Source organism: Erythrolamprus reginae, chromosome Z (genome assembly GCF_031021105.1).
Source record: "Erythrolamprus reginae isolate rEryReg1 chromosome Z, rEryReg1.hap1, whole genome shotgun sequence".
Lineage (NCBI taxonomy): Eukaryota > Metazoa > Chordata > Lepidosauria > Squamata > Dipsadidae > Erythrolamprus > Erythrolamprus reginae.
In genome coordinates, this window is record NC_091963.1 from 75,578,600 (window position 1) to 75,591,489 (window position 12,890).

The window sequence follows — 12,890 nt, forward strand, 5'->3', positions numbered from 1 at the left end:
GTTATTGATAATGGGTCAACACATTGTTTAATTAATGACAAGAGGTATTTTGTGAATCTAGGTTCAAGTAATGAAAACATTTGTTTAGCTAATGGTTGGAGATTGAAAGCAGCTGGTGAGGGAAAAGCAAAATGTTCATTTCTTAAGGAGGAACTGTTCTCAGTAAATGTTTTGGCCAAGATGGGTTCTACAATATTGTTTAAGGATGATACTTGCAATATTGAAAAAGCAGGTTGTAAAATAGTTGCAGTATTAACAAATGGTTTATATGTTATTAATGAAAGGAAACAAGCTAAAACAAATGCCATATTTAGAAATGTGAAACCACATGACAAATGTATTCATTTAATGCATAGAAGGATGGGGCATTTGAATTTTCAATTGGTAAAGAAAACAATTGGCCTTGTTGATGGTATAAAACTTAAACCATGTTCTAGGTATGTGGACTGCAACATTTTCATTGAAGAGAAAAGTTAAATTACTCATGCAAACCATTGTGATAATTTTAGAACGAAGGGTATATTAGAGCTTGTATTTGTTGATTTGATAGGTCTAATGATGAGATTAGATTAGATTTAATTAGATTTATTGGATTTATATGCCGCCCCTCTCTGTAGACTCGGGGCGGCTCACAACAATGGTAAAAAACAATACATAGTAACAAATCTAATATTTAGCAATCTAAACTACAGTTTTAGATTAAAAAATCCAAAAGAAACCCCAATATATAAAAAACAAGCACACAGTCGAATCATACACAGAAACTACATGGGCAAGGGGGAGATGTTTCAATTCCCCCATGCCTGACGGCAGAGTGGGTTTTAAGGAGTTTCCGAAAGGCAAGAAGGGTGGGGGCAATCCTAATCTCTGGGGGGAGCTGGTTCCAGAGGGTCGGAGCCACCATAGAGAAGGCTCTTCCCCTGGGTCCCGTCAGACGACATTGTTTAGTCGACGGGACCCGGAGAAGGCCTACTCTGTGAGACCTAACCGATCGCTGGGATTCTTGCGGCAGAAGGCGGTCCTGGAGATATTCTGGTCCGATGCCATGTAGGGCTTTATAGGTCATAACCAACACTTTGAATTGTGACCGGAAACTGATCGGCAACCAGTGCAGACTGCGGAGTGTTGGAGTACATGGGCATACTTAGAGAATCCCATGATTGCTCTCGCAGCTGCATTCTGCACGATCTGAAGTTTCCGAACATTCTTCAAAGGTAGCCTCATGTAGAGAGCATAACAGTAGTCAAGCCTCGAGGTGATGAGGGCATGAGTGACTGTGAGCAGTGACTCCCGATCTAGATAGGACAGCAACTGGTGCACCAGGCAAACCTGGGTAAACGCCCCCCTCGCCACAGCTGAAAGATGTTTCTCTAATGTGAGCTGTGGATCAAGGAGGATGCCCAAGTTGTGGACCCTCTCTGAGGGGGTCAATACTTTTCCCCCCCCAGGGTAATGGAAGGACAGATGGAGTTGTCCTTGGGAGGCAAAACCCACAGTCACTCCGTCTTATCCGGGCTGAGTTTGAGTCTGTTGACACCCATCCAGGCCCCAACAGCCTCCAGGCACTGGCACATCAATTCCACTGCTTCATTGACTGGACATGGGGTGGAGATGTACAGCTGGGTATCATCAGCGTACTGATGATACCTCACCCCATGCCCTTGGATGATCTCCCCCAGCGGTTTCATGTAGATATTAAATAGCAGGGGGGAGAGGACCGACCCCTGAGGCACCCCACAAGGGAGAGACCTCGAGGTCGACCTCTGACCCCCCACTAACACCGACTGCGACCGGCCGGAGAGGTAGGAATAGAACCACTGAAGAACAGTGCCTCCCACTCCCAACCCCTCCAGCCGGCGCAGAAGGATACCATGGTCGATGATATCGAAAGCTGCTGAGAGGTCGAGAAGCACCAGGACAGAAGATAAACCTCTATCCCGGGCCCGCCAGAGATCATCCATCAACGCGACCAAAGCAGTTTCCGTACTGTAACTGGGCCTGAAACCCGACTGCTGAGGACCTAGATAATCGGCTTCTTCCAAGGACCGCTGGAGCTGGGGCGCCACCACCTTGTCAACAACCTTCCCCTTAAAGGGAAGGTTGGAGACTGGACAATAGTTATTAAGTATGGCTGGGTCCAGGGAAGGCTTCTTGAGGAGGGGGCACACAAGTGCCTCCTTGTACGGAGCCGGGAAGGACTCCCTCCCCAAGGAGGCGTTGACAATCTCCTGGACCCAGCTCCGCGTCACTTCCCTGCTGGCCGAGACCAGCCAGGAGGGACACGGATCCAGTAGGCAGGTGGCGGAACTCACAGCTCCAATGGCCTTGTCCACTTCATCAGGTGTCACCAGATCAAACTCTTCCCAGACAGGTGGACAAGTACGGGCCCCAGTCACCTCGACTGACTCATTGTCACTCGACTCTGCTATCCAATCGGAGTTGAGGTCCGCCCGGATCCGAGCGATTTTATCAGCGAAATGTATTAAAGTCCTCGGCACTACTCTGCAAGGGCTCCCCAACTCCCCCCTGATTAAGAAGGAACTGTGTCACCCTAAACAGAGCGGCCAGGCGAGATTCCGCTGATGCAATCAAGGCGGCATGATACACGCATCTTGCTGCCTTGAGCGCCACTTTGTAAGTCTTAATAAAAGCTCTTACAAGTGTTCGTTCTTACAAGTGTTCGATTTACTCTTCCTCTATCGCTTCTCCAGACGTCTCTTCTGGCGTTTCAATTCCCGGAGCTCCTTGTTGAACCATGGAGCTCGATGGGGTCTAGTGCCGCGGAGAGGTTGCAATGGCACAATCCAATCAAGAGTCTCCGCTGCAGCCTTGTTCCAGGCCTCAGCAAGAGACTCTGCCGAACTGTGGATGAGTGTATCTGGGATAACCCCAAGCGCCTTCTGAGACCTAGCTATGGTGGTTTACGCTACAGATTAAGTATTATACATCATTTCTCCAAATTTGGTTTTTGTTATGTAATGAAAACGAAAGCCAATACATATAGATTGTTTTCTAACTGGCTGAAATTTGTTGAAAGAAAAATGAACAGAAAAGTGATTAGTGTAGTGACTGATAGTGTAGTTACTGAGTTTACAAACCATAGATTTGTGGGCTTGTTGAAGGGCGCTGGTATAGACCATAGGCTGTCTGCACTATATAGGCCACAGCACAATGCCTATATAGAAAGAAGAGGGCAAACTTTGCAAGCTATGATTAGAACGATGATTACGGATTCAGGGAATCAGATGAGGGCTGAGGCATTGATGTGTGCCAATATTGTGTTGAACAATGTGGTACATTCGGCAAATGGAGAAATACCATTTACAAGATGGTATAATAATAATAATAATAATAATAATAATAATAATAATAATAATAATAATAATAAAATTAGATTTGTATGCTGCACCTCTCTGTAGACTCGGGATGGTTCACATCAATAATAAAAACAATATACAGTGTAACAAATCTAATAATTAAAAGAAAACATCTAAAAACCTGTCATTTAAAAAACCATGCAACATAAGCATACCATACATAAAACTCTGTAAGCCTCGGGGAGGTGTCTCAATTCCCCCATGCCTGGCGATATAGGTGGGTCTTAAGCAATTTACGAAAGACAAGGAGAGTGGGGGGCAGTTCTGATCTCTGGGGGGAGTTGATTCCAGAGGGCCAAGGCTGCCACAGAGAAGGCTCTTCCCCTAGGGCCCGCCAGACGACATTGTTTAGTCGATGGGACCCGGAGAAGGCCAACTCTGTGGGACCTTATCGGCTGCTGGGATTCATGCGGCAGAAGACGGTCCTGGAGGTATTCTGGTTCGATGCCATGTAGGGCTTTATAGGTCATTACCAACACTTTGAATTGTGACCGGAAACTGATTGGCAGCCAATGCAAGCCACGGAGTGTTGGAGAGACGTGGACGAACCTAGGTAACCCCACGATAGCTCTCGCGGCCGCATTCTGCATGATCTGAAGTTTCCGTACACTTTTCAAAGGTAGCCCCATGTAGAGAGCATTGCAGTAGTCGAACCTCAAGGTGATGAGGGCATGAGCGACTGTGAGCAATGACTTCCTGTCCAAATAGGGCCGCAACTAGTGCACCAGGCGAACCTGTGCAAACTCCCTCCTGGCCACAGCCAAAAGATGTTGTTCCAATGTTAGCTGTGGATTGAGGAGGGTGCCCAAATTGTGAACCCTCTCCGAGGGGCGCAGTAATTTCCCTCCCCCAGGGTAATGGATGGACAGATGGAATTGTCCTTGGGAGGCAAAACCCACAGCCACTCCGTCTTGTCAGGGTTGAGTTTGAGCTTGTTGACACCCATCCAGATCCCAACAGCCTCCAGGCACCAGCACATCACTTCCACCGCTTCGCTGACTGGACATGCGGTGGAGATGTATAACTGGGTATCATCAGCATACTGATGATACCTCAACCCATGCCCTTGGATGATCTCACCCAGCAGTTTCATGTAGATGTTAAATAACAGGGGGGAGAGGACCGACCCCTGAGGCACAACACAAGAGAGAGACCTACAGGTCGACCTCTGACCCCCCACTAACACCAACTGCGACCAACCAGAGAGGTAGGAGAACCACTGAAGAACAGTGCCTCTCACTCCCAACCCCTCCAGCCGGCACAGAAGGATACCATGGTCGATGGTATCGAAAGCTGCTGAGAGGTCAAGAAGCACCAGGACAGAGGACAAGCCCCTGTCCTGGGTCCGCCAGAGATCATCCATCAGTATGATAGGTATGGTAGAGAACCTGACTTAAGTTATGTTCATGTATTCGGAGCACTAGCATGGATGCACAATCCAGCTCAAATTAGGACGAAAGGACAATATAGTGTGATTATTGTATTTTATTGGATAAAGGACAACATAGAGCGTGATTATTGTATTTTATTGGATATAGTAATAATCACGGATCCTATAAATTTTGGAATAAGAACAGTGGTATATCTTACTAAAGTGCAAGTGCAAAATTTTTAGAGAATACAGTGGTCCCTTGACTTTCATGGGGAATACGTTCCAAGACCACCCATGAAAGTCAAATTTCCATGAAGTAGAGATGCTCCCTTCCTTCCTCCCCCTCCCTCCTCCATTCCTGCTTTTACTTACCCTCAGAACCTGCAGGGGCAACGGGGCTTTGCTGCGCTCACTGCTGGTATCTCCCATGGCGGTGGCGATCCAGACTAGGACTTGAAGCTGGGATTCCAGGCCAGTCAGCTGGGAGGCTCTTTCCCCACCTACCTAAGCTATCTCCCTTAGTGGTAGCTAAGGGAGAACGGCTTAGGTGGGTGGGGGAAGAAGAGGCAGCGGCAGCGAGCAGCAGTAAGATTCGGCTTCAAGTGGCGCGTATCAATGCTCTGAGAATTAAAGGGGAGGGATTGGGAGGCTGGGGTGGAAGCGGAGCTTTCATTTAAAGAAGCAGGATGGCTGGGGGGGGGGAGGAGAGTTAAAACACATTGTATTGTACATCGGGTGGCCACAGGAAAACCTGTGGTGTTCAAAAAAACCCGTGGAGTATTTTTTTTATTAATATTTTTTGAAAACCCATGGTACAGTCTTTCTGCGAATGTTGGACCCGCGAAAGTCAAGGGACCACTGTACTGGATGGAATAGAGTGGAACATCATGAAGGAAAAAGTGAAGATGTCATTATTCAGATTCCAGTGTTTAATGATAGCAAGGTTAGATATCAAAGACAGCATAGCAGTGGTGGAAGTGTGGAGGAACAGCCATTGTATAATGAGTCATCAGGTAATCAAACCTAAGTTATTGATCAGATTGATCCAGTAGTGGAGATAAAGTGTGAAGTGAAGGAAGAGCCAATGCCTAACACTAGTGATGTCTTTGTTCCCAGGAGGAGTAATAGAATTAGATGGGAACCTGATCGATATCAAGCCAATGTGATATCGATGTCAATGTGTCAGGTTGTTGTAGAACCATCACATTATAATGAGATAAAATCACAGTGATACCTTGTCTTACGAACCTAACTCGTTCCGTGACCAGGTTCATAATTAGAAAAGTTCGTAAGACTAAGCAATTTTCCCCATAGGAATCAATGTAAAAGCGAATAATAAGTGCAAACCCATCTGTGAATTATATTTAAGCAACACTGGCATTCTGATTCTTGTTCAGGGGCGGGTGGAGGAAGCGGGTGGGGGGGAAGACAGTGGAGGCTGCCTGGAGGGAGCCTCATGGGTGGATTGACACATGCGGGGATTGACATATCTGCTCTCCTTGACAGCCTCTGCTGGGGCTTAAGAGCCAAAGCAGGCTGCTGGGCCAGCTTTAGCTAATTCTGCTTTAGAGATGCTAAGGCTCCTTTACCCCAAGCCCTCCATCGAGCCAGAGAAGTGAAGGAAGCTTTCCTCTTCCCCCTTTGCTCTCTATGTGTCCTCCAGTTTTCACGGAGGGTTTCTAAGCTCTCCTCTTCCCCATTTGCTCTCTATGCGTCATCCAACTTTCACGGAGGGTTTCTAAACTTTCCTCTTCCCCATTCTCCGTGAAAACTGGAGGACACATGGAGAGCAAACGGGGAAGAGGAGAGCTTATAAACCCTCCGTGAAAGCTGGAGGACACATGGAGAGCAAACAAAGAAGAGGAGAGCATATAAACCCTGCATGAAAGCTGGAGGACACATAGAGAGCAAACGGGGAAGAGGAGATCTTATAAACCCTCCGTGAAAGCTGGAGGACACATAGAGAGCAAACGGTGAAGAGGAGAGCTTATAAACCCTCTGGACCCTCTGTCTGGACCCAGCTCCGTGTCACTTCCTTGCTGGCCGAAACCAGCCAGGATGGACATGGGTCCAGTAAACAGGTGGCGGAACTCACAGCTCCAGTGGCCTTATCCACTTTATCAGGTGTTTTCAGGTCATACTCATCCCATACAGGTGGACTAGGATGGGCCCCTGTCCTCTCGACTGACTCGTTGTCAGCTGACACTGCATTTCAATTGGAGTCAAGTTCTGTCCGGATCTGAGCGATTTTGTCTGCGAAAAACTTATTAAATTCCTCAGTGCTACCCTGCAAAGGTTCATCAACACCCCCCTGGTTAAGGAGGGAGCGAGTCACTCTAAACAGGGCGTCTGGGCAGGATTCCGTAGACACAATCAGGGCGACATTATATATGCAGCTTGTCACCTGGAGCGTGACTTTGTAAATCTCCATATGAGCTTTTAGAAGTGTTCGGTCAGACTCTGCTTTACTTCTCCTCTAGCACTTTAATAATAATAATAATAATAATAATAATAATTATTATTATTATTATTATTATTATTATTATTATTATTATTTCGGAATTGGCAAAATCTCCATCTGTCAATTGCAAAAGGCCACTTTACTGGGATCGGCAACATAATTCGCCGCTACATCATGCAGTCCTAGGTGCTTGGGAAGCGCCTGACGTGATGAAATACGAAATCCAGCAGAGTGATCTCTTTTGCTGTGTTGTATTGACATAATAATAATACTAATAATACTAATAATACTAATAATACTACTACTACTAATAATAATTTATTAATTAATAATTTATTAGGCTTGTATGCTGCCCCAGAGAGGTTGCAAAGGCACAATTTGGTCTAGAGCAGTGGTTCTCAACCTTCCTAATGCCGCAACCCCTTAATACAGTTCCTCATGTTGTGGTGACCCCCAACCACAAGTCTAGCCCCAATTCTCCAAATAAACTGATTGCAGGAGGGACACCCCCACTGTAAATGCCTGATTGTTCGGATTGTAAAAATAGGTTCTAAGGTGCCAGAATAGAAGCTTTAGTTCTTAACACCATGGGAAATTTGTCTTTTTCCATGGTCTTAGGCGACCCCTGTGAAATGGTCGTTCAACCCCTGAAGGGGTCCCAGCCCCCAGGTTGAGAACACCAGGTTGAGCAAGAGACTCTACCGAATTGTGTATGAGCGAATCCGAAAAAACCCCAGCGCCCTCTGAAAGCCCTCTGGCTCCATCAGGAGCCTGGGGCGGAACCTCCTAATAGGTTCCACCTCTCTGTGGGGGAGGATTGGAGCCTTAAAATCCAGCCATAGCAGAAAATGATCTGACCATGACAAAGGCAAGATATCAAAGCCCCTTAATTTCAGAACATTGCTCAACTGCTCTGAGAGGAATACCATATTGGGACCATGTCCCTCTTCGTGAGTTTGGCCCTGAACTCCATGATTGCCATGGTGGCCATGAACTCTCGCGCCAACCAAGAGGATTTGCTGAGCAACGGCAGATTAAAATCCCTCAAGACAATAAGTCTGAGGAATTCCACCACCAGCCCGGCTATCTCCTCAAGTAGAGCAGGCAGGGCTGTTGACACGCAGCTGGGAGGCAGGTATGTGAGTAACAAGGCCATCTTTACCCCTGGGTCCAACTTCACAAATAGGGACTCGCAACTAGATATTTCAGGAGCAGCAAGCCTGTGTAGGCTAGTGGTATTCTTGGCTGTAATAGCCACTCCTCCCCCCTTACCTGGGGTCGTGGCTGATACCACACTTGAGACATGGCTGGGCACATTTCCAAGAGAGGAACCCCCTCCCTCTGGGCCCAGCCACACATGCCAAGTCAGCCTTCTCCTCCAGGAATAAGTCATGGATGAGGGGAGCTTTATTTATAACCGACCTGGCATTAAGTAGCAGCAGTCTGAGCCCATGGTCAGGATATGCCATGTATTAAATAAATAAGGGAGAACCAAGAATTTATGTTTCATAAATCATTACTGCTTTTACATTATTTTTAAGAATGTACGGTTTAATAATTGTGTTGATTATTTTGTTACAGGTTACTGGAGTGGGCTATAATAGATTTGGGGAAGTCATTGTTGAAGGTGATGTTGTTAATGGATTTAGCAAACCATCTATCAGCAAAATTGTTGAGGTAAGTCTTGCATAGAAAAATAACATTCTTCTGAAATAGTAACAGTTTATCATAGTAACATTTGTTTTCTTTGTAGGCTGGATGTGTTTGCAATGATGCTATAATTAGAAACAACACTTTAATGGGAAAACCAACTGAAGGAGCCTTAATTGCTCTTGCTATGAAGGTAGGAAGTGCAGTGAACCAATGGGTGATACTAATTGATATATAAATATAAAACACATATTAAAAAACCCATACAGGATAAGATATGATTGTATTATTATTGTTGTTGTTTGGAACATATAATATTAGGCTAACAAAAGTATTGTAATACAGGTAGTCCTTGATTTACATTCATAATTGAGGCCAACACTTCTGTTGCTAAATGAAATGTTTGTTAAGTGAATTTTGCAGTACTAATTTATATATAAATTAGATACTAATTGATATATAAATATAAAACACATATTAAAAAACCCATACAGGATAAGATACGATTGTATTATTATTGTTGTTGTTTGGAACATATAATATTAGGTTAACAAAAGTATTGTAATACAGGTAGTCCTTGATTCTCCACTGCACCTGGAAGGAGAGTCCAACATGGTATTTAACCAATCCTATTGGTAGAGACTGAGTAAAAAAATGACATAATAAATAGGCACCGCCCCAATAGTCTCCCATGAGCCTCAGTTTTAAAAACTCAGTCCCAGAGTAGAGTCATACTGAGTTTCCTTAGAGTAAAAATGTTGTTTTTTACCATGTTTAATGTGTTGTTTTTGTCTCCTCTCCAGATGGAACTGCGTTGGAGGAAGGGGTCTCTGTCCTCCGAGGACAACACCCCCACCGATCTCCTTAGGGGCTGTTTCCCTCCGCGGGATCTGCCCCCAAGAGGAGCACCTCAGCCCGGAGTCACTGGCCCCCGCGGTCAAACGAGGGCTGCGGGCCGAAGGTGGGGGGTCCGCCCCCCCACTGGGAGGTCCGAGGCGAAAAGGCACCCCAGGGGACTCCGCTGGGAAGAGCGGTAACCCGATCAGCTGTGAAGCGGCGAGAGCGCTTCTACAGGCGCCGCCACCGCCGCCGAGAGCGCCACGGAGCCTCGGAAGAGGCAGGAGCCGGGAGGTCCCCAGGAGGTTCGAGGACGCAGGGGAAGTGGCAGAAGGCGAGTTTCAGGCAGCGAGCGTTGAAAGGGCGCGGAAAGCCCGCGAAAACGCTGGGCGCCGCCATCTTGGGTAGCCCCCAAGAGAGCTGGGAGAGCGCCGACCGGAAGGGCTTCCGGCAGCTGGAAGGCGCCAAGAGAGCTTCGGGCTCCAGAGCGCAAGCGCAGTAGCAACGGGGTGGCCGGTCGCCATTTTTTTCGAAGTGGCGAGGTGATAAGGAGAAGTTTCGAGCTCGGTGATTAAGGCAGATTGATAATAGTGAGTAGAATGGAAAAACAAGCCGGAGAAAGCAAAGCTGGGTCACCGGCGGGCCCTAAAGAAAAGGAAAAGGGGAAGGCTAAGGAGAAGTCCAAGGCTTCTCAATCTCCAGCCTCAGCAGCCTCACTTAAAGAGGCAGAAAAGCGCATAAAAGCACTAGAGAAGAAGTTAGAGGCAGCCTTGCAGCCTTCCCCTTCAGCGGTGCCCCTGACTCAGAGGCAGGTAACCACTCCTGACCCCATGACCCCACAATCAGCCTATGGGCCCACAGGGGCCTTCCAGGAGGGTGATTGGTCGCCAGATGGACAGTTTTTCTCAATACCTCAGGTGGCACCATCACCATCTCCGTCTTGGACACGACCTGAGTCAGTAGGGCCGGCAAGAAGAGGCTCACAACCCCCTTCAGCCACCTTCACCCCCACGGCAGCCGGACTGCGGTCACAGCAGGGGTCCTGGCAACACATGCCCCCGGATATGCAGGAGTTAATGGCTGAGATCTACTCCCAAGGGGTGACCGCAGGGTCCAGCCAGTATGCACGCCGAGCTGCACCACCCCAGACAAGGAACCTTTGGCCAGCACCGCCCCCCTCGGGGCTGGGGTCCCTATCAGAAGAACCGGCCTTTGGCGAGGACAGTGACAAGGAGTACGAGTTCTCGGAGGATGAGAACCCACCGGAGCAACAGCCAGTAGCAGGTCTTTTCAAACCAGCACTGTTTAGGACCTTGCTTTTTAAGGCTAAGCAGGTAATGAACCTCCAGGGAACCAAGACAACGGAGGAAGACACCGGTAAGACTTCAGCTTCTCTGCTTAGGGAGCCCCAACCCGAGACTGACTCTATTCCGGCTTCACACATTTTCATTGAAGGAGTCAAAAAACCGTGGCAATATCCCGCAGCGGCCCAAGGGCCGTCAAACCTGGAGAGAAAATTTTATACGTTTGATGAGGAGGTGGAGAAACTTTTGGAGTTCCCTCCCATCGATCAACCAGTAGTGACACTGGTTTCCAGTGCCCTGGTGCCCTCCGAGACGGGAGAGAGCCTGAAACCTGAAGACAGGAAGGCGGAAACCCTATTGCGAAAAACCCACCAGATGGCCGGCTGGGGGTTCAGAGCAGCGGCCGCGGCCTCCTTCTTCAACAGAGCCTCAATAATGTGGCTCCAAGAAATGCAGTCACGGATTGGACCGGAGGAGGGTAGACTACGCCAGGACTTGAGTAAGTTATTGGCTGCAGCTGAATTTTCAGTCGATGCGACCCTCCACGCGGCTAAGTTTGCCAGCAGAGGCATGGCTACCACACTCTCTTCTCGTAGACTTCTGTGGCTACGTAATTGGCCAGCAGACTTGAAGTCGAAGTGGCGCCTGGCTTCAGCCCCATTGCAAGGTTCGATGCTCTTTGGGGAGATCCTGGATAAGGTCTTAATTGAAGACAAGGACAAGAAGAAGGTCCTGCCTAGATCCAACAGGCGCCAGGATAGGAGGTTTACTCCTTACACGCGACGTCAGAATCCTCGCTGGGAGGCATCTACTGGTTCAGGGCAAACACAACGACCCTTCAGCCAGAACCAATATACACAACAATCCTTTCGGAGCGACCGTGGATCCTCCCAGGACAGACAGAGGGGCTACCAGTCGACCAGACGACCCTTTCGGAGGTATAATCAGAGAGGCTTTTGTCGTTCAAAATGACTCGGCCGGGAGTCTGCCGCTGGGAGGGAAATTGCAGCACTTCAGTCCCTCTTGGCAGATGACTTCCTCGGACAGGTGGGTACGAACCACCGTGTCAGACAGACTACGGTTAGAATTCATAGGTCAGCCCCCTTACCGATTTGTACATTGCCCGCTAATCCGGGACCCTCTGAAGCGACGACAAATCCACAAAGAAGTGGCTCATTTGCTAGAGATTCAAGCCATCGAGCAGGTGCCTCCACTGGAGGAGGGAAAGGGATTTTATTCCCGAATTTTCCTCGTGCCCAAAGCATCAGGAGGATATCGAATGATACTAAACCTAAAACAGCTCAATGTCTTTATAAAGTACAGGAGATTCCACATGCACTCCTTAAAGACCATACTCCCCTCAATCAGGACTCGAGACCTACTAACCTCGATAGACCTGAAAGAGGCCTATCTACATGTACCGGTTCACCCGGCTCATCGGAAATTCCTCAGATTTTGTTCAGAGGGCGTCCACTACCAGTACAAGGCCATGCCCTTTGGCCTGTCTTCGGCCCCGCGAACCTTTACCAAGTTGCTGGACGCATTGACGGCTCATCTTCGGTCGCACTCCATCAGACTGATGGCCTACCTGGACGACATAATTATCTTGTCCAGGTCCCCCAGTCAGGCCAGGGAGGACTTGTCCAGGACGGTACGGTCTCTAGAAGCTCATGGCTTCACCATCAACTTAGAAAAGAGCCAGATGGTTCCAGCTACCAGGCTTCAGCATTTAGGAGCCATTATAGACACCATATCAGGCACTGCGTCTCTTTCTCCCGAGAGACAGGAGAATATCCGCCGCCTCGTTACCGACCTGTCTCGCCACAGTCGGGTCCCGTTAGCACTGTTGTCAAAAGTGTTAGGGACACTGGTGTCCGCTATCGGGATCG

At 48.0% G+C, this 12,890-nt stretch overlaps 1 protein-coding gene across 4 annotated transcripts in view; it reads left to right on the forward strand.

Moving 5' to 3' along the window:
* The window catches only part of ATP2C1 (ATPase secretory pathway Ca2+ transporting 1), a 220,563-nt gene that overhangs the window by 123,659 nt on the left and 84,014 nt on the right, over positions 1-12,890 (forward strand). For all 4 annotated transcript variants that reach the window (XM_070726349.1, XM_070726352.1, XM_070726351.1 and 1 more), the window contains 2 exons: positions 8,792-8,887; positions 8,964-9,053. In XM_070726349.1, the coding sequence (XP_070582450.1) occupies positions 8,792-8,887; positions 8,964-9,053 (186 nt within the window). The remainder of the gene's footprint in view (positions 1-8,791; positions 8,888-8,963; positions 9,054-12,890) is intronic.